At 45.3% G+C, this 25,642-nt stretch overlaps 1 protein-coding gene across 3 annotated transcripts in view; it reads left to right on the top strand.

Annotated features, from left to right (window-relative positions):
* PLEKHM3 (pleckstrin homology domain containing M3) overlaps positions 1 to 25,275 on the top strand; it is a 160,543-nt gene extending 135,268 nt beyond the window's left edge. For 2 of the 3 annotated variants that reach the window (XM_084779291.1, XM_084779290.1), the window contains exon 8: positions 19,365 to 25,275. In XM_084779291.1, the coding sequence (XP_084635417.1) occupies positions 19,365 to 19,542 (178 nt within the window). In that variant the 3' untranslated portion in view covers positions 19,543 to 25,275. The remainder of the gene's footprint in view (positions 1 to 19,364) is intronic. The other variant, XM_084779292.1, reaches the window with a different exon arrangement.
* The last annotated feature ends 367 nt before the right edge of the window (positions 25,276 to 25,642 follow it).

Raw genomic sequence — 25,642 nt, 5'->3', positions numbered from 1 at the left:
ACCTTGAGGGCCGAGCTTTATGACACATGAGTGATATTGTGATAAAAATTAATAATAAAAATTAAGATGCAAGCTGGGCACGGTGACGCACACCTGTAGTCCCAGCACTCAGGAGGCAGAAGCAGGTAGATCTCTATGAGTTCAAGGTCAGCCTGGTCTACAAAGTGAGTCAGGATAGCCAAGGCTACACAGAGAAACCCTGTCTCAAAAAAGAAAAAAGAAAGAAAAAAATTAAGATGCTTCTTAGTAATAAGCTACAAAACAAATCTCAATAAACTTAAGCGACTGAAACTACACCATGTATGTTTTCTAGAACATAGAATTAAATATCCACACTAAGGAAAAGGCCTGGAAACCTATAAAATGTTTGAAAACTGAGCAATACCCTTCTAAATTACTCCTGGGTTAAAATTTTAAATTATTTTAAGTGAATGAAAGTGAAATAATGGAAATATGGGATAAAGCTAAAGTCACTGTAGGCGGTGGGTTTATCCAGTGTGTGGTCTGTGGGCCACATGAGGCTGCATGAAGCCAAGGACAGCTCTGAATGCAGCCCACTGCAAACTTGTGAGCTTACTTAAAGCATTATGAGACTTCTTCTTTAACTTGACTGTGCGGTTCTCAGGCATGAACTTTGCAGGTGACAATGTCAGAGCATAGTATCAGATACACCTGGCTTGTGGAACTTTGAGCTATAAACATATGTATTTTTCTAAAAGGGGAAAGGCTCTCAATCAGTAGTGTAAGCATATAGTTCAACGAATTAAACAAGAACAAACAACTCTAAACAAGCAGAAAGAATATAGATTGAAGTTCATAGAAATACTTCTTATAATAAGAAAGAAAATTACTAGTTTTAAGCTTCCCAACCCAAGGCCACATGGCTTCACCTGTGAATCTTCTTGAATATTTTTTTTAATTGTATTTCACATAAAAACAAAGGAGCCAATTTAAGAAGAAGAAGAAGAAAAGGAGGAAAAGAAGAAGAAAGAAAAGAAAGGAAATTGATTTGACACACTCACATACACACATATCCTTAACGTGTGCTGATAGAACTTCAGGGAAAAATAGATGAGTCCTCTGTGACAGAGATGCCAGTGCTCTGTAAAGGAAGGCTCCAGCAAGCAGCCACTCTGAACAAGCACGCTCTGAAAGCAAGCAGCACTGTCTGTCTCGCGGGCTAGCTGACATCTACAGAATACCTGCTCAGACAACACAAGAATGCATGTTCTGTTCAGGCACATGTAGAGCATTCACAAGAGACATAAAACACACCTGAACAAATTCTACCTACTAGAAACTGTTCAAAATATGTTCTCAGATCACATATTAAACTAGAAACTGGTAACATAAGGGGAATGCCTTAGTGGGTAAGAGTGCTTGCTGTGCTAGCTTTGAATCCCCAGTACCCACACAAAGCTGAGCTTGACCACACTTACTTTTAACCCTGATGCCTGAACTTAGAGGAGAGGCAAGGTAGATGAGTCCTGAGAATTCATTGGCTAGCCAGCCTAACTGAAACGGTGAGCTTCACAGTCAATGAGAGATCTGTCTCAAAACAGTAAAGACAGCTGTTGTCCTCCACTTGGCTTCTGCATGCATAAATACAGGTCCATGCACCCACATACAATGTGCACATATATTCCTCTCCTACACACACACACACACACACACACACACACACACACACACACACTTGAAGGAACAGAAAGATGTGAGAGAAAGACAAGAGCATTTGGCAATTAAACAAAATAAACTTTAAAATCATATAAGTTGAATTTGTATGTTCATATGAAAGCATGCATATGGATGTTTATAGAAACTTTATTCCTAATTATCCAAAACTGTAGACAACCATGAGCCATGAGCCTAGCAGTAGGTGAGTAAATAAACAAAATGTAATAAATCCATACATTGGGATACTAGTTTCCAATAAAGGAAATAAGCAAACAGGCCACAAAATTCTGTGGGATTGTAGAAAATGGGAAATTGTGGAGAGTAAAGATCCCTGGTGGTCAGGATTCTAGACTGGGGAACGATAATTAGGTAAAACAGAGTGTTCCGGCAGTGAAGCTATTGTGTGTGATGCTTTAGTTATGTGAACATGACATCATCATATCATTTGTCCGAACCTGTGGGATCAGACAATACAGAATGAACTTAATTTAAACTGTGGACCTCAGATAAAATAACGTGTCTGTGTCGGTGTAGTCGTTTGCAGCAGTGACACACTGCACAGTAATGTCATGTAATACGGAAGATGGATGCCTGCCGGTGCCAGAGATTCAGACTGAGGAGATCCTAGAGCTTCCAAAGGACTGTGGAGTGTTAGAAGCTTGTCTGTGGGAATGGCTGCCTCCAAGATCAGAGTGCAGTAGTTTTAAACTTGATTAGAACAGAAAACTTGCAAAGATAGTGCAGCGTTTCCACACACTGCACACCCCACACCTAGTTCCAGCTTCCTCAACTCAACACGAGGATGCTGCATCTGTTAGTAAACCAGCATTAGCTAAGGTCCATAGGTTTGAGGTTTTTGTTGTTGTTGTTTCCTTAGTTTTTGCCTAATCCATTTTCTTTTCTAGAATAGTACTTTACATTTCATTTGCATACCTTTCATAACTTTCATGTCATAAACAGCTATGACAGTTTCAAAGATTTTACTTATTTTGATGATCTTGACAGTTTAGTTTTGAAGAATACTGTTGGGTATGTCTGATTTCTGGGGTGTTTTTTGGGTTTTTTTTTGTTGTTGTTGTTGTTTTGTTTTTTTTGTTTTTAAGATTAAACTTAGGACAGGTGTGATTGGGCCAAGGCAGGAGGATTGTCACAAGTTCAAGGCATCCCTGAGCTACATAACAAGTTCCAACCAGTCTGGGCAACAAACTGCAAGAACCAATCTCTAAAATCAGCAACAACAAAATGAGACTAGGCTTTATGCTTTCGGGGTTGAAGTTGGGGAAGGACATGGAGGAAAATACCATTTTTATCACGTGTGACAAGCACACCACCTTTATGGCTTACCACTGCAGGGCATGTGCCAGGTTCCTCTGCTTTTTGAAAGGATCATCACATGGAGCTCTCAGAAAGTTCCACTGTCCCCAGAGCAGAGCATACCCAAAATTACTTAAATCCTGCTGGGGAGATTTGTGCTTTTTTTCCCCATTCACTTTTTAAAAACAACTCCATTTGCTCTTCCTGTCAGTGTAGTTATTTTGTACCTTGGGTTGTACAGTGTTGATTTATTGTTTGAGCTTTCTCAGCTTTGCATTCAAGCTCTGGATTTGCTCCAGTGTAACGTTGCGCTATCTCAGCCATTGTGGGTTTTGTCTGCTAGCTTGCTGTTCAGCATTTTCCTCCTTCCTGGCAACACCAGATGATTCAGGCTCATCCTTTCAAGCTCTTACCTCATCCAAGATGTGGCCACATGTCCAAGAAACCTTCTCCTTTCGCAGAGAACAACCTTTGAGGCCAAGAGCTGAGCGTGAAGCATTTTCAAATGCCACAAGTTCCTAGCTTTGTTGTCTTGACAAAGATTACACACAGAATCTTCTGGAAGGGTTAATGTAAGTCGAAAATCGGTGTCTTCAGGGATAGCATATGAAAGAACATACTCAAAGGCAGTGTAACAGTCAAGGCTCTGAATTTTCACCAAAATGGCCTCTTTATCCCACGTGAGAGGGCTCTACCTAGTGGAACCAAATCTGTAGCTTTTTAGAATCCTCTTTCTGTGCTAGTCACAGGCAGCTCTTCCAGCTTGCAAAGCCTGTGATTCAGAAGGAACCTTGAGCTGGCAGTGATGGTGGCCCACGTCTTTAATCCCAGTACTTTGGAGGCAGAGGCCAGCCTGGTCTACAGAGCGAGTTCTAGGACAGCCAGGGCTACACAGAGCAACCCTGTCTTGAAAAAACCAAACCAGCAACAAAAACAGAAGGAACTTTGACCATCCTTCCTTAAATCCTTATCTAAGAGGATGCTTCCTGACTATAATTTGAAACTATGACCCTAGTTTCAAGGATCCTCTCTTGACACAAGTAGATAACATGTTAGAATTATGGGGACTGGCATTAACCAGCACTAGGTCTAACAGTTTATACAGGGCAGTTCTTTCTTCTGCCTGTCCTCCAAGTGCTGCCTCTGCCTTAAATGTCATGTATTTTGTGTACGTGCTTGTATGTCTGCAGGCTGTCTGGCCTTAGAACGCACGTGGAGGTCAGAGGTCAGACAGCTTGTGGGAGTTCTCTCTTTCCATTACATGGGTTCCAGGGATCAAGTCGCCAGGCTTGGTGCATAGTGTCTCTATGCGCTAAGCCATCCCTTGGCCCACCTCTGCTTTAATGATAAGGAACCCTAAGCTCAGGGAATACAGCTTACCAGCCCCAACAGATAACAGGATCTGACTCAACGTCCATGCTGTCCATCACACATCACTGCTTCTTCTGTAGCTGTGGTCCTCAAAGGAGTCTGCACAGTACACCCTGAAAGTAACTGGAAAGAGATCTAGATCTCCCTAAAGATGTGCTTCCCAATTGTCCCCTTATTTGCTCCCCTGGGAGTTTAGACACCTGGAGCAGCAAGGCACAGTCAGATGTGACGGGCGGATACACATTTCTGTTGTTAAGGGGAGGGATGACTATTGTGACAGGGATAAGAGAGGTTGATACCCTGAATCCCTGGGCAGGGAGGTTGTCTGTGGACACTGACACAAATGAAACACCTCCATCGTCTTAACTGAGGACCCCTGACTGTCCAGACGGCCAGATTTAAATACAATAGAAAGACTGTTCCTTAACCAAGCCTAATCCAGCAGTTACCTGGGAGAGGGTACAAGAGAAGCACGGCTTTACGAGGAGCAAACATTCCAGCCAGACAATGGCAAAAGCCCATATCCTGGAGAATCAGAAACAACACCCTCCTGAGAAAATAAGAAATAAGAGCTCTCCCTCAAATAATTACAGGTCGGAAGATTAGCAGACACTGCGTAAAGACTTAAGGAGAAGCAACGAGTACAGAAGGATCTAAGCCCACAGTGACCCAGGATTCAGAGTCCTCTGTTAAAACTTTTAAACTGTCTCCTATGCAGCCTTCTTTCGGTCATCTCCACACTCCCCTAATTCTCTTGTAATTAAGGACCCCTTCCTGATGCTGCTGAGGAGACACCTGTCCTCAGTATTTCTGTGACAACGCCATTCCTAAACCTTTAATTGTAAAATACTCTGTGTGCATCTCGAAAGAGACTGTGAGCTCAGTCAGTCATCCCACCTCAGTGCTGTCCTTCTGTCCTGCTCCATCTGGCGTGGCTTGTTTTTGTTTTTGTTTTTGTTTTTGTTTTTTAAATGATAGGAAAGTTGTCCCACTGGTATTCCAATGTAGAAAACATGGCATTCCAGCACTTTTAACTACTCTACCCTTTTGAGCTATATCCAGATATGGATAAGAAGGTTCTACACAACACTGAGCTTAGCATCTTCGTAGTGTATGCATTCCAAAGACATTTATTGTTTTGTCATCTCATGAATGCTGACAACACTTCTTAAATGAACCGACTAATTAAACGAATTTCAAGGCTTCCAAGCCTGCAGCGGCATTCCATAGATCCAGCCTGTATACAGGGTTGGAGCCACTGGCCTGCCGTTTAAGAGACTGCGTTGAGGAGGATGGCTCTGTCCAGCTTGCCCTTGGGAAGACAACAGAATGACCTTCTTCCTGTGTGTCTCCAGAGCATCTGTGGGTCAAGCATTACTTTTTTTTTAAAGGATTTGTTGTTTTGTGTTAAGTTTTGAATGTAGGAGTTCAAAAGTACAGACTGAGCTAGATCTAGTGTGTACAAGTAACCCCAGCACTGGAAAGTCAGAGGCACGTGATCTCTAAGTTCGAAGCCAGCCTTGTCTACATATTGAATTCCAGGCCAGTCCGAGCTTCCTAGTGAGACTCTTTCTCATAAAAACAGAAACAAATAGCGCCAATAACAACAGTAAAAGGAAACAGTACAAACTGAACATTTCTTTGCCGGTTTCACTTTGTGTACATGTAGTTGGTTTCTCCTCCAAGCCGTAAGGATGGCTCATGGGACCTTGAACTCACTTACACTGGCTTCTTACACTTACACTATCTGCCCACGGCCCGTCTTCACACTGTAGAACTTCCCCACACTCTTGAGAGTAGACATTGCCCTTACATAAGTGCCCATAGCTAGTGAGGCGCCAACAGAACTCCTCATTTCCCTGCCAAGGTCTGTTTTGTCACATTAGTTCACATAAGAAAGGGAAATGAAAAGGGAAAATTGTTTTGTGGGGAAAAAAATCTCTCCCAAGGAACTTAAAAATGAAGGCTGTTACTTTCACCTATCTGGCTGAACTCCAAAATCATCCAGTTTGTGCAAAAAGACATGAAGAGCCTGCCTAGTATTCTTGACCCATTGAAAATGCTTTTGTCATTTTGCGTTCTGTTAACCCCCGCCCCTGCCCACCCCTGAGGACCTGAGCTTGTTGGGGCATAGGCACTGCTCTTTACGTTCGCACTTTCTGCTCCTTTTTACACCTCCCCTACACATGGAGCTCCGGGTGCCTCACGGCAGTCCAACCTTAGCACAGGTGGTTTTCAAAAGAGAAAAGGACCTAATGCACTGACTGCTTTCCTGCCATTGAACAGGCTAGATACGGTTTTTCTTAGCACAGCTTGAGTAGTGGCATTAAGTGTTTTCAGAGCAGGTGTGGTAGCACATGCCTTCAACCCCAGCAGAGGCAAGTAGATCCATGCCATTTTGAGGCCAGCCTGGTCTACATACTGAGTCCCAGAGTAGCCACGGCTACATAATGAGACTGTCTCAAAGAAAAGCTGTTTCTTTTCTGCTATTCTGTTTGCATTTTACTTGCCCACCAGCAGGGCAAATGGAGAGTAGACGTGCCAAAATAATAAAGCGCACATTTGCCAGCAACCTTACAAAAGCCTTCTATTTTTCTAGTTCATTATTTTTTTTTAAGAGAATTGAGTGTTAGATGTTTGATCTGAACTTTGTGTGTATGAGAAAGAGAGGGAAACAGGGAGGTGGGGTGCAAGTATGATACAGCTTAAGAGAAGAAAGACGTGCCATCCAGGGTCCTCAGGTGTCCCGCCGCAGCTTCCTAGCCCCTCAGCCTTCGTTCCTGAGAGCCCTTGCTCAAGCAGACTGAATTCCTGGATATGGCCTCACGTGACTTAAGTACACACACATTACACACCCTCTTCTCACTAACCAGCCTGACACATTCCTTTGTTGGTAAATGGTTCCAAAGCAAACACTGTCAGTGCACCTAATTACCAGGTCTGTGGGCTGTGCTTGGCAGTCCTGTTACATCCTGTCCAACAACACAGGGCAACAGCCTTGGGGAGGGCAGAGCTTAGCCCCCATGTCTATAGTCTTTTGAATGATATTTCCCTTCTGTGGCTTTTCTTGGGAAGCAGCCCGCTCACGGAGTATTGTAACAAGGTGTCTGATCTTAGAAAGAGCCCCAGGAAACCTGGGCTCCTCTCCTAGGTGCCGTGTCTGGGAAACCACCTGCTCCGTCAGCTGGCTGCTTTCGGGCTCTGGGCACTTTGATGGCTCTCTAACAGACTCCTGCCAGGACTTAGAACCGACAACGACTACAGATGGAAGTGTCTTGAGATAATCATGTAGATATCTGCGGCTGGGGAAAACAAAGTCCAGGAAGCTTGTGAGTGACAGGAACCAGTTAATAAGACCCAAGATGCAAGCCTGTTCTTCTTTGGTCTCATGACTGCCCATCTGTCCAGGTATTGATGTACTTGCTGGATCCGTAAAGGTTTTCCTTGGTTGGAAGGAAAGAAAATAAACTTTTCAGGACAGTGCTGGGTGGCTCAGCAGTGGGGTCAGGGAGTCTTTTATTTTCTCTTCCTTAAAAAAAACTTTACTCAAAGAATAGCTAAGTACATAACATTGCACCTTGGCTGGCTCCATGTTCACATGTCTAAACACTTCAGAATGTCTGCTAACACAGACAAAACTTGCATGAAACATTTGGGCCTGACCCCGCCCTGTATGCCACAGTCCTCATGGTGAGGCTACCATTGCGTTCAGCCATTTCAATAGATTGCTGTCAAGACATGTTCCTTCCTAAGTTTCTAGTTGGGTCTCTAGGTTACATTGCCTTGTCTGTACACATGCCAGATGACCTAATTGTATGTTGTTTAGAGAGGAAAGTGGCCGTCATTTTTTAAAATCATATTTTTATTTCTAACTAATAATGAATTGATGCTCACTCTAGAAGATTTTAAAAGCACATAAAAATACAAAGAAATTCTCCATAACTTATTATTTTATTTTAGGGGGGTGGGGTTTCAAGACAGGGTTTCTCTGTGTAGCCTTGGCTGTCCTAGATTCACTCTGTAGATCAGGCTGGCCTCGAACTCACAGCAATCCACCTGCCTCTGCCACCCAAGTGCTGGGATTAAAGGCATGTGCCACCATGCCTGGCACTTATTATTTTCTATACATATATTATTTATATATCTACATAGGAATATTTTAAATGCAGTCTTATAACTTCCATTTAGTATATCATTTCTGGTTCCAAAAAGGATCAAATTTAATCTATATAACATATTAATGAGTACTTTTAAAGGATAAATTTTAATTGCTTTAAAAAAAATTATTAAATCAGAACATGGGCTGGAGAAATGGCTCAGCAGTTAAGAGCACTGGCTGCTCCAAAGGACCCAGGTTCAAGTCCCAGCACCCACATGGTAGCTCACAACTGTCTGTAACTCCAATTCCAGGGGATCCAACACCCTCACACAAGCAGGAAAAACACCAGCGCACATAAAAAAGCCAGGTGTAGTGATGCATGCCTTTAATCCCAGCACTTGCCAGTGTAGGACAGCCAGGGCTGTTACACAGAGAACCTTTGTCTCAAAAAACCAAAATTAAATCAATTTAAAAATAAAAAATAATTTAATCAGAATATATTGTGTAAAAAACTATTTTTAATAAAATAAATAAATAAACATTACGATCCATCTAATTAGAAGAGGCAGGCAGGTTCATGGGAAGATCAGCGGGAACGGATGGACAGTGTTAACTCATTATCTATGCCACTTACTTGCTACATGACCCCTGCATATTAACAAAAGGTATGAGCATGGGTTTTTTTTTTCCTAGCCCTGAGGTTCTGCATTTCTATATAATGCTTATATATCGTTTTATATAATGTTCAAGCAAGCTGACTGATTTTGATGCTCTTTACTGAAGGGGCTTAAGACACAAACTCACACTGATTCTACGTACCATCTTGTAAGATCCTGTTTGCTCGCTGCGCCATGGAGAGGGTGCATGGTAACTGCTCAATGAGTAAGTCACAAGTGATAATGACTGAATCAGGGGGTTACCTTGTTTTAACTTACTCACCTTCTACTTAAATTATGTTAAAATTTAACCGACAGGCCTTTAAATTAGATTTTAAACTATTTTAGGAAGTTTTTATTTAAGTAGCCATGACCAGAATATGTGACTTCTTGGCTAGCATCCTGTCCTATGTTAAGGACAGATGTGTTTTACCAGGGTGGCAAAGCATCTAATGTCAGAGAGGGGAGATATTAAATGTTTGAGCTTGGCAAAACTACTCAGCAGACTTAAGTTCAGCTGACTTAAAGTTACTTCTTAGTGTATACTTTTTCTTCCCCCTGGGACTGTAAATAAGTAACCTGAATACACAATGGGAAGACAGGAAGTGTTTACCTTTCCACACAAAAACTGTTGACTCCGTAGACTGGGCAATTTGTTCTGAAATTAACTGTTTGTACTTTTAAATTACAAAAGGTGCAAAGTATCTTTGTTTTGTCATGTGTGATTATGTGTTGTGATTATTTGCCATACAGTGAATTTTGAGAATGGACACAATAGTGTCACCAAAGTTGTTATTTTAAAAAAGTATTTTTATTTTAGTGGCTTCTCTAACACACTGTCATGTTACCATATCTTTAGTAAAATACCTTCGAGTCTCTGAATAGTGAACCACTCAACAGTGCTGCAGCAGTGAACACCTGTATTCTATAACCAACACTAGTAATTATCTGCCCCGTTCCTGATGCTCTCAAAGTGCTTAAAGTATACAGACAGACTTAGGGGCTACTATAACACTCACGCTGTGTGAATGTTGCTGGATGGACCAAAGCCTGCCAGTGCACAGAGCTCCACAGAGCCAGGAGAACCTACCTACCACGGACTCCCACCCCCACCGAGGCCACCAGACCACACTCATGGAGCTGTAGGCTACTGAGTCTCGGTGGCCATTGCTGTCTGACCCGTTGCCAGAGCACGAGCCCTGAGATTTGGGAAAGCCATAAAGCCACCCTGAACTAGTCTCACTTTTGGTGTGGCCTGTTCCCACAACCAATGGCAAGAGTCAGATAGCCTTTTGATGAGAAAACAAGAAAGACAGCAATTTAAAAAAACAAAATTTCATTTAAGAACCGTGCGTGAATCATCTTATAATAGAACCAATAAAATAATAGACAACCTTAAGAAATGAACCTGAACCTGGTTCAAATCCAGCCTCAGAAACACTGAGCTTGAATGTGTTTAATGTAAGCTGGAAGTTCCAGTGTTGGAAGATGAGGAAGTGCCCTAAAGCCATTTTTTAAGAAAGGAGTTCACAGGCCAGGCTTGGGGAGGCAAAAGCAGGTGGGTTACTGTGAGTTCGAGGCCAGCTGGTCTACAGAGTGAGTCCAGGACAGCCAAGGTTACACAGAGAAACTCTGTCTCAAAAAAAAAAAAGAAGGAGGAGGAGAAGGGAGTTCACGTCTTTCCTAGAAAGGAGATCATTGATGGTAGGAAATTTACATGAAAAGATGCAGCTGGATAGCAGCTTACATCAGCCATCAGCAACCGACCAGACAGAAAATATTCAAAATATAGAATGCAAAGAGATGAGCAAATCTCCCTGGCAGAGAAGGCCCCAGGGTCAGCGAGGGTTCTTGAGGCAACACCCAGAGTGGGCTTTAGATAGTGTCTTAAGGAAATGCCAGCCCAGGCCTGCAGAGTCAGAGCTTCCCGTGAGGGAGGTGACAGTCTCCTCCACAGCCCAAGCATGCTGTAGACTCGTTACCGGGCCCTCCCAGGCTTAGCTCCACAGAAAACAAAGTTTCTCGTCTCAGTTTCCCCCAGGCCTGCAGGTCTTGTTCAGGCCACTGCCTGAGCCCTGCAAGAGGAAGGCAAGCCATTGGTTGGCACAGCTGTTGCTGCCGCCTCACCTGACGCGTTCTCCGGGGATTTCATTGTCTAGCATCACTAGCCTAGGAAAAAACCATGAGAAGATCGTGTAATGCCATCTTATTAAAGAATGAGCTAAGCAGCAGGAGATAAATAAGGAAATATATAAAGTAATAACTGCCTTGTTCTTTCTAAGTTCACATCAGTAACCAAGATGGTATTCCTGAACAGCTTATGCTGCTCATAAAACTAGGCTTAATTTCTGGACTTTTTTTTTAACATACTCATACTTGAAACTTTCTCTTGTTTTGGCTCTACTAAGTGATGAACTCAGCTGTGCTAAGTGACTCCCAGTCAGAGTCCTAGATGAATGACTTCCTTTTAAAGGCATCTTTCATAAATACTTGGTAGTTAAAACTTTTATTTTAAATTAAAATAAAACCAGTGAGTCAACAGAAGTGCAGGGGGAAGCCAGGATCGCTTGTAATCTGCATCACCATAACTACAGACTGCTGCTCAACTGGCTCTGTCTCAGCCAGGCCTTTCCAGGCATCCTTAGCCTCCAGGCATTTGAGCCACTGTACAGAGAACCATGGCTCTTGTTTCTGATTCAACAGCTACATCTATAGTATGTTCCAGTTCTGGCAGCAGGGGTAGAAAGCCTTAAGTCCTCCTGCAGTGCCTTTACTTTCTCTAGCAGCAAAGTAATCCCAAGAAAACGTGGGCAGTTGTTTTTGTTTTTTGTTTTTTTCCAGGTAAACCTTAAGATGCGGATTTAGTACCAGATGTATTAGTTTTCTGCAGATTCTCCTGCATTCACATCAAATTTGTTGTGCTTTTAAACACACCCTAGATGGCTGATTTTCCTCCCAGGCCGCAGATTAGCAGGAAGGACTTATTAAGCATTTGCACAAAGGATGATGGCGAGTTAATGTCCCCAGTAGGGTAGCAAAATTAACAAATGAATTAATTAACCCTTGTTTGCATTCTATTTTGAATCCAGATTGTAAGTAAGGCTTTTGTAATAGGCATTAGCCAGGCTTAGCTGACAAACTCAAAAGTCCAGGAGCAAAGAAAGCCAGTGCTTTGTGGGTTGCAATCAAGGAAAGCTCTTCCTTAATTAACTCAGGCTTAAAGGACAAATAGAAGCATCATTACAGGGCATGCCAACTGTCTTTCCAAGAGCTGAGGTGTGTGCGGAGTAACCTGAGGAACTATGTCACTGCCTACTGTGGGGGCCAGAATCAGGTCCAAAGCTGGGGCCACAAAAGCCGCCAGGGAGTGTTTTACACTATATCCACTAACTTATAGACAGACGTAATAAACATCGAAAAACAAATAATGCCTGACTTACAGCACAGTGATTTATGGATTTTACACGCACGCGCATGCACACACGCGCACACACACACACACACACTATCACCATCACACCACATTGTAAACAAAGGGCCAAGTAGATGCTGCCTATTTTAAATTTCAAAAGGAAGGGTTGGGGGATGGGTAGAAATCACAATGGGCAACCCCAAATGTTTTGTAATCAAATAGAATACTCTCTGCATTGTACTTGTATACATTTTGTACTCTCTGCAAGACCAACGCTCTACTAACCAAGATGTCCATAATTCTTGTTCTCATCCCAGTCCTGCCGACAAATAGAGGAGTGTTCTGACTGTCAGATTTCTGGTCAGCCTAGAATAATGTCATCAGCTGACGGTGCCTAGGCCACTGCTTGCCTCACCCCATTCATCAGAACCCACTCATAATCAGTTTGTTGCTAGAATTGTTTGTCAACTTCTCATTGTTTTAAACTTTCTACTGCCCCCAAAGAGTGGCCCTAAGTCTTCTTATTTTTTACATTGTATTTCATTCATTTTACCTTAGGACCTTTAATAACAGATTCTGTGTATTTTACTGAGCAACATGCATGTGCATGATGCATAAAGTGTGTACATGCACAGAGACACAGGCCTACTCATGCATGACACTGGCCAGTTTCCTATTGAAGGAAATTATAGGGTTTTTGTTTTTTCCATTTATATACCCAATGACAGGAGAAAACAGCAAGCCAAAGCATTAAAGTAACCAGGCTTCGATAGCTACTTCAGGAAAAGACTTAAATAACCTTCTTGCTCTATTGGAAAAGAGCTCGTGACTGTATAGGGTGCGTTACATAGCAGCCATACTCAAAATGGCACTGGTGTGTTGATCGTGTGCACTCATTTCTGCTGCTCACCTGTTCATCACAGGCTCTGCAGAGTGGAAATCCACCGAGGCTCTGTACTGCTCGAAAGGCCTGTCCTTTGCTTGTCAGAAAGCCAACAAACTGAAGCCTGCGTTTCTATCCAAATGAACTATCTGAGGCCATTGCCTGGGCCAAAAATAAAAACACAGCAGGAGGAGACCCTAACAGGAATGAGGAGAAGCACTGTAGTGACCTCCACGGGGCCAGTGTCCTTTAGCAGCTTCCTGTGACCTCCCTGTGTGCAGTTGGAGTCTGGAAGCAGGCAAACGAAGCCATGAGGCCTGTCTCTAATTGGTCTCACGTCATCAGCATTCCAGAACAGGAAACAGTCTGCAGCCAGGAATTCTTGCTTCTTTGCCATAAGATTTGAGAAGCAAGCCTTTCCCCTTGAATGGCTACAGCTCAACTAGTTTGTAGCAGGTTTTGGCTCTTGGATTCACTAGCAACAATAAAACGTGTCTGTTCAGTCTGTGGTGATTAGATTTCTAGACTATGAATGTCTCACTTATTTGCCATGGGCTAATAAGATAATTTTTAGGTCAAAATTGTTCATAAAATGGGTAGTCTTATACCAAGAAATACTTCCTAAGAAGCAAAATATGATTTATATTGCCCCCAAAATCATGGACAATCCCTACAGCGCTCCCAAAGAAAGGTGCACATATAATTAGTAATATTCCCTAGAGCCTGCTTCCCCAGCAGCAGATCTCCAGGCTCCTTTCTACTCTCAGCACTGGCCCCAGCCTGCTCTTCAGGGCGACCACAGTGCAGCTCTGAAACTGTCTATACTCTCATGTAACCTATCTTACAGCTTACTTAACACAAACAAATGAGACTAAACAGAATGTAACACACCCCTTATCACTGGCCATCTCATTTAGCTTTTTAGTTTAAGACTTTGTGTAAAGGAAGTAGCCAGTGCTCATTGGCACTCATTCCCCCAAGAGTGCAGGGAGAGGAGAGTCCAGGTACCAAATAGCTCCTACTACCCACCCTCGAGTCTGCACATTGGAAGACACTTTAGATGCCATCTAACCAAAGTAGCATGGAGAATAAGCTCCAAAGACAAAGTAGCTTCCCCAGTGCCCTGTGACATGCTCAAGCCAAGCTGAGCCAAGACATCAGGCTCTAGTGTTCTCACCATGGAGTGGCAGCCTCTTGGATGCTCTACTGCATTGCTTTCACAGCTGACACTGCTGAAGCAACTTCACAGTTCACAAAAGCTATCTTTTTATAAAGCATATGCAAAAAAATTTTTTTCTTTTTCCTTGCCTCATGGTCTAGGTAGAGCACAAAGATATAGAAGATATTGCCCAGGGAATCTGACTGAAAAAGCTAGTAAGTGCAGCTGAGAGCCAGCCAACAGGACAGCTCTGGGACACAGTTGGAAAGCCGCTGTGAGGTGGTAAAAAGAGGAACTACCGAGTGATGCACAGTGTTCTATCGTGGACATTTATATCAAGCTTGATTTGATTTTACTTTTTTAAATAGAATCTCAATCTTCCACCCTTCTTGCCTCTGCCTCCCTGAATGCTAGGATTGTACCATATCTGGCCTTTGACCTTTCTCTTTCCAGTGCTGAGAATCAAACCTAGGGTCTCTTTGGATATGCTATCTACCACTGACCTACATCTAAACCCTTTGACTTTTAAATGATGTTCTTCAGAAACAACAGGATAATCAATATTTGTTTGGGTATTTATCACATGCGTTGTTGAAAATAGATTGTTTTGAGAATGACACGGATAAGAGTACTGAACTAGACTTTGTTGGTTGGCAAGAATATAAGCCAGCAGATGGGAAGGGTGCCCTTTAACACCCTAGGCACTCCTCTGTGGTTTAATTTCAAGATAGTTAGGGCAGTGGTTCTCAGCAGGTAGTATTCTGACCCCCACAGATACTGTCAGTATCTGGAGATATTGCTCATTGTCACAGCTCGAGTGGTACTCTGGCTGCTGGGTGGAGGCCAGTAGCCTCCAGTGACAGGGCAGCTTCTTGCACTGAAGAAAATCTCACCCAAAGTGTCAGTGGTGCTGGGGTTGAGACTCCTAGATGAATGAAGCAATGGGTGCACAAACAGGAAGGAAACAGGAAAATCCACTGCATGTCTTGGTTGGTAGCAACCACGTCTGCCTGCAGTTACATCCTGTAAGACATGTTGTTGTCAGTGGCTTACTGCAACAAGGAGAGTGCTCTTGCTGCTTGGCCAGGAGACTCAGACATATCGACACTGGCCGCCATTTGATGTAGGACCTTTCCATTTCATTACCTGTTGCAGTTTTCAGATGTTTACAGTGATAGGTCTGCCTCACATTAAAGACACACTCCTAAAAAGTTGGGTGGGGTGAATCCTACTTTCTTTTTAATATGGAGAGGAGAGTGTACTTGGTGCATGTGAAGGTCAGAAGATCATTCCTTGGAGTCACTCACTTTGGTTTGTTTTTGTTTTTGTTTTTTCGAGATAGGGTTTCTCTGTGTAGCCCTGTCTGTCCTGCAACTGTCTTTGTAAACAGGATGGCCTCGAACTCACAGTGATCTGCCTGCCTCTGCTCCCAAATGCTGGGATTTTTTTTTTTAAGATTTATTTATTTATTATGTATTCAGTGATCTGCCTGCATCCCAGAAGAGAGCATTAGATCATGTTACAGAGGGCTGTGAGCAACCATGTGGGTGCTGGGAATTAAACTCAGGACATCTGGAAGAGTAATCAGTGCTCTTAGCCTCTGAGCCATCTCTCCAGTGCCCCACCCCTACACACACACATTGCTTTTTGAGACATGGTCTCTCACTGTGGTCTAGTAGTCACCAATTTGTCTAGACTGATGAGCCAGTGACTTGCTGAGATCTTCTAGTCTACCTCCCTGGGGCTGGAGCTATAGGCTTGTGCTGCCATATGGGGGCTAGGAATCAGTCCTGGTCCTCAGCACAGAGGATGAAGCTGCAAACACCTTACCTACTGAGCTATCTTCCTAGCTCCTGACATTATTCTCTAGAATGAATACAGGGAGCACTGTAGGAGGAAGTTAACAAGTGGTTGTCTGAATTTGGGAGTGCCATTGATCCCTATATCCATACCACAGTCAGAAAAATGCCTCCAGGGTTACAAATTGTTAGAAAATAAGACTTGGTTCTGTTTTGAACTCATTAATTTCTTTATCTCACACTTTTTTCAGTTACTGACCTTTGGCTAGACCAAGCAGGTGCACTGGTCCCCCATCACTCTGTAGGTGCTTTTTGCACCAGAAATATCTGATAAGACTCAATCTGTTCCCTCACTGCAGGCCTGGTATCAGCAGAGATAAGGGAGTGGCACTGGAGAACGGGGTGCTTTCTCTTATCAGTCACTGCCTTTGGACCCAGTCCCTGGCTGTATAAATCCATGAGCAGCCGTGAGGAAATTTATTTGATAAAGCTACCATTAGTGTCATTTAATGATAGGAACGTACAGAGGTGTGACCCAGTGGGGACAGAGACACTAGGAGACCTGGCTCTGACCTTCATCCTGACTGGCAGGAGCCCAGGGGGTAGGGAAAGGTGACCCAGCTGTGTACAGCACAGCCAGTGTCTAGGAGGAGGAGCAGAGTCACCTGTAAGGAGCTATATCACTTCTGATTGTAGGGTTCTTCCACCTGTATTTGCTCATTGTGTTCTCACAACAACCGGAGGGTTAGGAAGGGAAGCAACTGGCTCATCAAGAAAGTAACGATCCAGCCATGATAGCTCAGCCACAGGGAACATTAGTGACCTGACACTGGCATTCTGCCTCAACGATCTGTGCAGCCCCACCCACCAGCCACTCACCCCAACCCCATCCCTGCTTGTTCATATCCTTGCTCAGATAGCCAGTGGTGTGTCCACAAGTGGTCGCCTTGCCTGGTGCCAAAAGCTCTGGGTCCCAGTGACAACTCTAGCTGTAGCTCTCTGTGTGCCCAGGAGATCACTAGCCCTGTGGGAAGCATAGCTTTCTGCTCTGTGAAATGAGGGACTTGATGGGGCTGTCCAGGCCACACAGTGACATAGGTGAAGTCAGGCTGCAGGGAGGCCTCACAGAACTGCCCGAGGGGCACAGCTTATCCTCTGCCAGGAACTGCTGCACACTTTACCCATGATCTCATTCAAGGCCTGCAGCGCCCCAGCGTGCTGGCTGCTGTGTTATCTCCACTAAGCTGATGAAGACACTGACGCTCACCAGTGAGGTCAGTTGCTCTAGGGCATCTTCTAGTCTGGATACTACACCAGATACCATGGGCTGGTTGGCTCAGAGGTGTGTTTCTCACAGCTCTGGGGCCTGGAAGGTTCTAGCATGGTGCTAGGAGGATAGGTTTTGATATGGTTTTTTTTGTTTTGGTTTGGTTTGGTTTGGTTTGGTTTGGTTTTTGATTTTTGTTTTTTGTTTTCAGGTGGGTTTTCTTACTGGCTTCCTGATGGCCTCACATAGTGCACAGGGAAGAGAGATGCCAAGATATTGAGAAGCTCTGCTTCTTGTGTTAAGGACACTAGGCCAGTTGGACCAGAGACACACCCTTACCTTAATTAGTAACTTAGTACTACCCAAATACTCTGTTGCCAGTAGGAGTCAGCTTGGGAGGGTTGAACTTTTTTGTTTGTTTTGGGGGTAGGGGTTCAAGACAGGGTTTCTCTGTGTAGCCTTGGTTGTCCTGGACTCCTTTGTAGATTAGGCTGGCCTCAAACTCACAGAGATCTACCTGCCTCTGCCTCCCTGAGTGCTGGGATTACAAGCGTGCACCACTGCACCTGGCTGGGGTTGGACTTCTTTATGGGAACCCCAGGGAGACACAAGTCAGGATAGGGGAACAATTTGCAGTTCCTCATCTGATGGGAGAGCTGAGCTGGGAGCAGGAAGCCTTCTTCGGCCAGCTCTTCACTAGACCTTCCCAACAACCCTAACCAAGTCACTGCCTCCCCTACAGGGCACAGGTGGGTCAGTGGGAAGACCCTCCTTGAGCCAAGCCACTGAGTCCTGCGGGTAGAGTGCTACGGGTAGAACATTGACACATTAGGGAATAGTATCCTGAGATGCCCCAGACCCTAAAGACATGTGACACCAGTCCACGGCAAGACAGGATGGAATACGCAGCCCCTGGGCTCCCCGGATGAGATGAAAGTGCCCTTTCCCTGCTCCTGGGTAGTAACATGGGAGCAGCCGGGGTCACCAGTCAGTACTGAGGACCTCACAGTGAAAGCAAGCTACAAAGACAGACTCCACTGCAGACTTGACTAGGCCAGACGAGCATCCAGTCATCCACCTGGAATGTCTCCTCCATAAATTACCAAATCTGCCCTGTCGGTGAGAAAATGTTTTCTTTCCCACTCTTCCTTGTTCACACTTAGGTCATACAGGTAGGTTTTTAAAGGTGGGAGGATTTTTCTAATTTTAAAAAGCACACAGAGTAAGAGGCCTCAGAACATCATTCAGAGAATGAAAATCTACCATTGTACCTTCCCAAACACACACGCAAAGTCACTAAGTCAAGAGGGCTGAGGCAGAAAGCTCCGCATACCAGGTGCTGCTGCCAAGGCCTGCTAAGGCTTGCTACTGCCCAGACAGTAGGTTACATTCCCTGCCGTTCACCCTGGAGTTGGTACCCTTCTTTCCCTGTGGTGGAGAGGACACTGGCGCATAAAGCCTCCTGCCGCCCATTGTCACCGGGTCAGGATTGACTCCCCTCCACCCCAGCCAGTGTCTCATGCAGCTGGGTGCAATCACAGAAAGCTTGTGTCACTAGTGACTCTAACATTGAGCCTTTTGAAAACAGACAGCCCACGCCTCAATTATGCCTCTTCCCCGGGGGCAGGGCTGTCCAGAGGAGCAGAAAGTGCCCCAGGCTTCACCGAGCTCCCACGGGCCTTGCGCTCTGCACTGTTGCTCATGGTTTCCATGGTTGGCTCTTGCAGGTGTGAGAGCTGTGGAGCTGTCTTCCATTCTGAGTGCAAAGAGAAGTCTGTCCCCTGCCCGCGGTGCGTCCGCCGGGAGCTGCAGAAGAAGCAGAAGTCCTTCTGGCGGCAGCTGAACGTGGACGAAAGCCTGGAGGAGGCGTGCACCATGTTCGAGCTGTCCTACCAAAACACCTGACTGCAGGCCAGGCCGCGCTCACCCTCAGCCACCCACAGGCCACTCACGCCCGTGCAGGCGAGCTCTTCCCCTTCAGCTAGCTGTAGATATATAAGTTATTTATTTATATTGTACACACCTATACGTCTTGTACGTATGCTTTATATGACTCACTGTCCAAGAGGTCCGCAGAGATCCTGTGGCTGAACTCTTAGAGATAGCTGACTTACAGTTGGCCATGACCTTCAGCTGCTTGCTCCCAGCAGGTATGGTTTCCACACACTGCTCTGTAGCTCAGACCCCATATGCACACTGGCTCTAAGGGCTGGCCGACTGCACGGGGACTGGAGGAAGCCTCTCCCACAGCAAAGCTCTGGGTTGTTACTGAGTTTTAGCCTTTGCTTGGGGAAACTGAGGTAGAGGCCATTGTCATCTGCTTCACAAGGAAATCTCTAAAACATAAGAGTGCTTCCAGGCCCCAGCAGCAGTCAAACAGCCACACCGCAGAAAGCCAGAGCGCCCCTTCCTCCAGCAGACAGCTTCAGGAGCACAGCTACCCTGGGTCTGAAGTTAATCCCCGAGTGTGAGGCCAGTCACTGCACACGCTCCCTCTGTTTGCTCAGCACCTGCCTCATGATGAGACCCCAGCTGCCCGCCAGAGCGCGCACGGCTGCCCTATGAGCAGTGCTCCAAGCATGGCATGGAGGACATTTGTCAGTGTTTTCAGGGTGCTGGCCAGGAGTCAACGTCCCAGGATTGTTCTCAAGCCTATCAGTGTGTAGCCTGCGAGGGAGAGTGCACTGCTTGCTCTCTTGCACCTTGGGAGAGTCGATGTTTCCTTTCCTAGAGTCAGTCCTCCACAGGCCGTGCCTGTCATTTGGAATGTTTTTTTCTCATTTCCTTCACAGCACTTTAACCTTTAATCAATCCATATAACTGCACTTGCTTTTGTATTCTGGGTGTTTGGTTTGTTTGGGAAGGCAGCATATTTTAAGGCAGGGTCTTGCTGTAGATCCCTAGCTGGCCTCAAACTCGTGACTCAGCTGCCTCATGCTCCAGATGCTGGGATTACAGGGGTGTACCACCATACCTGGCTTTACTTATTTTTAATTATTTTATAAGTATTTAAAGTTAAAAATTATACAATTAAAAGTAGCATTTTGAAAACTAGAAACATGAACTATTCAAAAATACCAAACACACATAGAATTAATGAATTTAATATTATTGAAGTAAGTAGAAGTATACATATATAATTGTCACCTTACAGTAACACAAAAGTAGCTAATATGATAGGACTGAGAACGGAATCGCTTTGCTCTTTGGAGGGCAGTGTCCTCCCACTGCGATCCCTTTGTGAGAGCCCGTGTAGTTGTCACTGTGACCAAGATGGCTGGTAGAACGGCCCTGGGAACCTGGTGGCCAGCATTCCTTCTGCCTGAAGTCTTTTCAAGGCAGGAAAATATGCTCACAAGGAAGCATGTTTGTATGTCTTTGACACTGAGCTGGCATTGCCCACGCTTCCATCCTTTCAGCTTTTCACTGCTATTCAGATCTGGGGGAAACGCTGGCTCACGAAGAACATGTCCATTCCAGCTCCATGCCGCCCCTCACATGCACCAGCTCTTGAAGCTTCTGTCCACTAGGAAACATTCAGCTGACTTGAGCATTTCACCTCTCAGCCCATTTCCTCTGGCCCCAGACCACACAGTTCAGCACTGCACATGCACTTATTTCCCGGCTACCCGGAAGCTATAACCAAGGCGTGGAACTTGGTAAAAGGCCAGGGGCCCTATTTACCAGACACCTCACGGTGCCTTTTATAAACTCTTGGAAAGGCAGGCTGACACCCCCTCACTGGAGTGGTAGAGAATGTTGCACACAAAAGACAAGGGTGGCAAGTCTCAAACACTTAGCAAAATAGGCAAACAAATTTGAGTATCTCCTTTCCTCCTCCCCTTTGTGAAATACAGTATTTATGTTTTCCAGCCTCAGAGAAGAGAGCAGAACATGATCTTTCACTAGAGAATTATAGACCTGCTTATTATGAAACAGATGTGCTCCTGTGGCCTGGTGCCTTCTCTCTCCACCCCCAAAGCCCTGTCACTGCAGCTTACTCTGCCTTTGCAGTAATTAATGCAGCCGTGATTCAGACTGCCAGAGAGACCCTTCCCAACACATTGAGCATGGAGACCTGAGGGACAGAGCCCCCCATCCCCATCCCCACTGAGGTTTCCCTGTGTCCTGCCCCAATTCACAGGTACCCAAGGTCAGACCTAATGAAAGTCCTGAGGGTGAAATCTGGATCCCCACTCAAGACACCTGAGTTGTCCCCACTGCCCCCTTCGAGGGCCCTGCTGTATGTGAGCAGAGCTTGGAAGCTCCTGTGAACTTTCCCAGGACATTGCTTTCTGTTTATTTTTCAAAGGAGAAAAAGATAAGTGCGCTGTCATCAGCAATCTGGAACTGGAGTCGTGTCCCTGCTACTTCTGATTCGCTCTTTTGTATCCCTATAGCTTGGTCCATGCCAGCTGTGGGTCACAACAACCATCTCTGCCACCACCACCAGGACACAGTGGAGCCAGCTTAGGAGTTGGGTCTGCCATGAAAATTCAAAATTGCTATTTTCAGCCCAGAATGCCTTAGAGTGCATGAAGGCCCTTACTGTTTTCAGATCTAACAAACTACTTGGTGCAGTGTTAGGTAATTGTTCTACTGCTTAGAAACCATCGAAACAAAAGCAGGCCTGTGGATTTCCACCTCCTTTTCCTGTCTCAGTAAATATCGTACACGTAAAGCATAATGGAAAATGGTCCATTAATCTCCTGGTGCTGCCAGCGGAGTCCAGGGAACCACTTTTCACTAAGCAGCCCATTCCTTGGTGTAGCACAAGAATTCCCCCCTGCGAGTGCCAGAAACTCGTGTGTGACACCGTCCAGCCTGGGGGAAGTGTTGGCACCCAACCCCACCGTTAGGAAGCCAGTTCCTAAAATAGACCTGCGTTTGCACTGCAGCAGGAAGGCCGCAGAGTGCTCGAAAGGCAGTGATTGCGATGGGAGCCGAGTTCTTTCCAGGCCTGCCTGTTCCCAAAGTTGAAAACAGCTTAATATGAAAACCATGTGCTCTCTGCCTTCCCCTTGACTTCATGTGCTGAACAAGGGCCATCTTTTGGGAGCTTTCACGTGTGCTGAGCTAAGAGGATAGCCACTTCTTGATTCTTCTATAATAGGCAGGGACAGACAGACAGACAGACAGACTGCCTACAGTGCCTTGGGATTTGCAGGTTCCAATAAAGTCCTGTAATAGCCCGGTGTTGTGTCTCCCCTCAGCTGCCCCAAAACGAGGTGTCTCTATCCCTGTGGCTGAGTTGCAGTGAGGTCTGGCCTCTGTGAGCTCTGCTTGTCATGTGTGCGCACCGAAGGTGAGCAGCGATGGGTTTCTTTCTGCACCTCCTCAAGGAGGCTTGGCTTCCAGCCCGGCAAGCTCATTCTCTATCCGTGGGCCAAAAGAAATCACCAGACACAAACTACCTATGAAAGCATGACCATGGTGATGTCACACACACTGAGCACTGACTACAAAGACGGCTGCCACCAAGGAGGTGGACACCCATTCTGCCGCCACTCCAGCCCTGCAGACTAGCCCTCTCTGCTCTCCTGTGCTTTACTGAAGTGGCCACGTTGGGAACCAAACTCTGACCCTTTGTTAGAATACTGCCTGGTTCCAACACAGGCTTTGTTTTGTTGTGTTTCTTATGGCGAATAGAGATGTGTGCACTTTGGGGAGTTTTCTGCACTACTTCTCTTCTTCTGAAATATGAGAGTCAGAGAGTTGAGACAAAAGGGGAAGAAGCTAGCCCTTCCCTCCTTGGCATGGCTGGAGCCACTGACCTTTCTCTTTAGTCGTCCCTTGGCGCCGACTCCTGGGTGGTGAGCATCTGGAGCGCTGGTCAGTGCCTGCCCCTTTCCACTCGGCCAGCCCCAGGTTCTTACAACCTACATGAGTAAGCCTCTCAGCTAACCGAGCCAGCACTGACCTCCGTCACAGGACACAGTGTGTTGAAAGTTAAGTCTCAGCACCCAGCAGTCTCTCTCTGTAGGCAATCCTGTCCTTTCTTTGGATTCAAAACTCTCTGACTCAGATTTTTTTTTTTCCTAGTATGCTTTAGTAGGTGTAGGACTGAGATTTAAAAAAAAAAGAAAAAAGAAAAAAGAAAAGAAAATCTGCATCCCTGTAAAACTCTGGGTAAAAATAAGAGGGAAATTGTGGACTAGCCTCTCTGTCATTTGTCAGAGGTTTTATTTAAGTGAGTCCCTCAAGGTCATGGCACCGTCTTCATAAAGTAGACTTTGGTGTGCTGGGAGGGAGACGCAGGTTTCTCTGCTGGGATTCCTCTCTGAGGGAAGAGAGGCCTCTGGCTGCTCATCATTTCAGAAAGCCAGTTGTTTCCCAGGCCGGATGACTAAGACACCTACAGCAGCTCTTCCGCAGTCGGGTCCCTCTGGCTGGCCATGGAAGCTGCAGTCCAGCCCTGTCTCCTCCCCTGATCCCTCTGCCCTTCATCCTCGGCCCTGGCCTGCATCTGGGACTCAGGCTACTGAACCACCTAGTGGACAACTGGCCGACGGCTCGTCCTTCCCGCTATTTCTTCTCCCTGTAGGAGTGCCTTATAGTCTAGTCTAGTCTCTGACCCACTTAAGCCCGCAGGACTCTTCAGCTAACTGGACCGCTTTGCTCCTCCCTGCTGGCTGCTCTTCAGTGCACAGCACACCTGGAGCCTGTATATTCCGTGATGCATGTCAGACCTTCCACCTTTGCTTAACCTGGTGCCTTAACTTCACAAGTAAAGAGAGTCACATTGCAAACACGTTATTTGACTGAAACATCAGTTTCTTCAATACCATTGGCACTTTTACCAGGAAATAAGAAGACATATCATACAACGTTTTGACCTTATTTTATGATATTTCTTAGCCACTCTGTTTGCTTGCTTTCATTAACCAAACTCAGGGGAATGTCATGTCACCAAGGTCAATAGAAAAAGAAAAGACAACTAGCTACCCAGAATTGAATGTCAAAGTCTACGAACTTAGATCAAACGTGACACCCACACAAGGATTTCTCTCCCCCCCCCCCCCCTTTACTATATAAAGATTTTTATCTGCCACCTGTGTTCCACGTGGGATGAGGGAAGCCTGTGGATGCGGGCTGGTGGCAGAGCCTCTGTGTGCAGCCTGGGCAGCACTGAGCCCCCAGCGCAGGCTCTCACTGCTGGGGCTCTGCTCTGACAGTAAACAGTTCTTAGCTGTCTCCAGGGAATGGTAAGAGGAGGAGAATGCCACGGCTGCAGGTGGAGCACAAGAGAGTGGCCATGCGGAAGGCTTCTGTACAGCGTGTTCTCGGGTTCCTGGGTCAGCGCCGAGTCATCCCCCCTTACTTCTGCTCATGCGGTACAGAATCAATTAGGACTTTGCATTTGAGCTGCTCCTTCACTCTGTGTTAGTTTTTAGTAATAGCTAATGTGCTAATTCACGTGTTCTTTGTTGTCTGGATCTTATTACCTTTTGTTTTGATTAATTTATCCATATTTTTGTTTACATTATTTTTTTAAGACAGTAACTGTAATAATATAAAATTGAAGTTGTACTGTTGAAGGGACGTCTCATTTTTTACAATTATCTGTCACATAATTTAAGTGTACATGTTCCAATTGTATAAAGTCTCTCCCGCTCAATAAACAATGAAAGTACTTTCTCTCGTATTAGCTTTATTAAATACTAGAGTATTTTAGATTCCCCACCCCCACCCCGGAAAGGGGAGGTGAGCCCTTGGCATTGATGCAAAATCAAGATTTGAGGTTTATTGAGGATAGGTTATTTACATTTTTGGAGGAGGTAAAGCCTTTTTATTTTATTTTATTTTATGTATATAAATGGTTTGCTTGTGTATTTGTGTACTACATTCATACTTGTTGCCCATAGAATTCAGAAGAGAGCACTGGATCCCCTAGAACTGGGTGTGCAGGTGGTTGTGAGCCACCAAGTGGGCGCTGAGATCCCAGCCCTTCGTCCTCTGGAAAAGCAGCTGGTGCTCTTAGCAGCTGAGCCATCTCTCCAAGCCT

Source organism: Acomys minous (genome assembly GCF_964271855.1).
Source record: "Acomys minous genome assembly, chromosome: 4".
NCBI classification, from domain to species: domain Eukaryota; kingdom Metazoa; phylum Chordata; class Mammalia; order Rodentia; family Muridae; genus Acomys; species Acomys minous.
The sequence above is the reverse complement of the archived record's forward strand: the minus strand, read 5'-3'. Positions and strand labels throughout refer to the sequence as shown.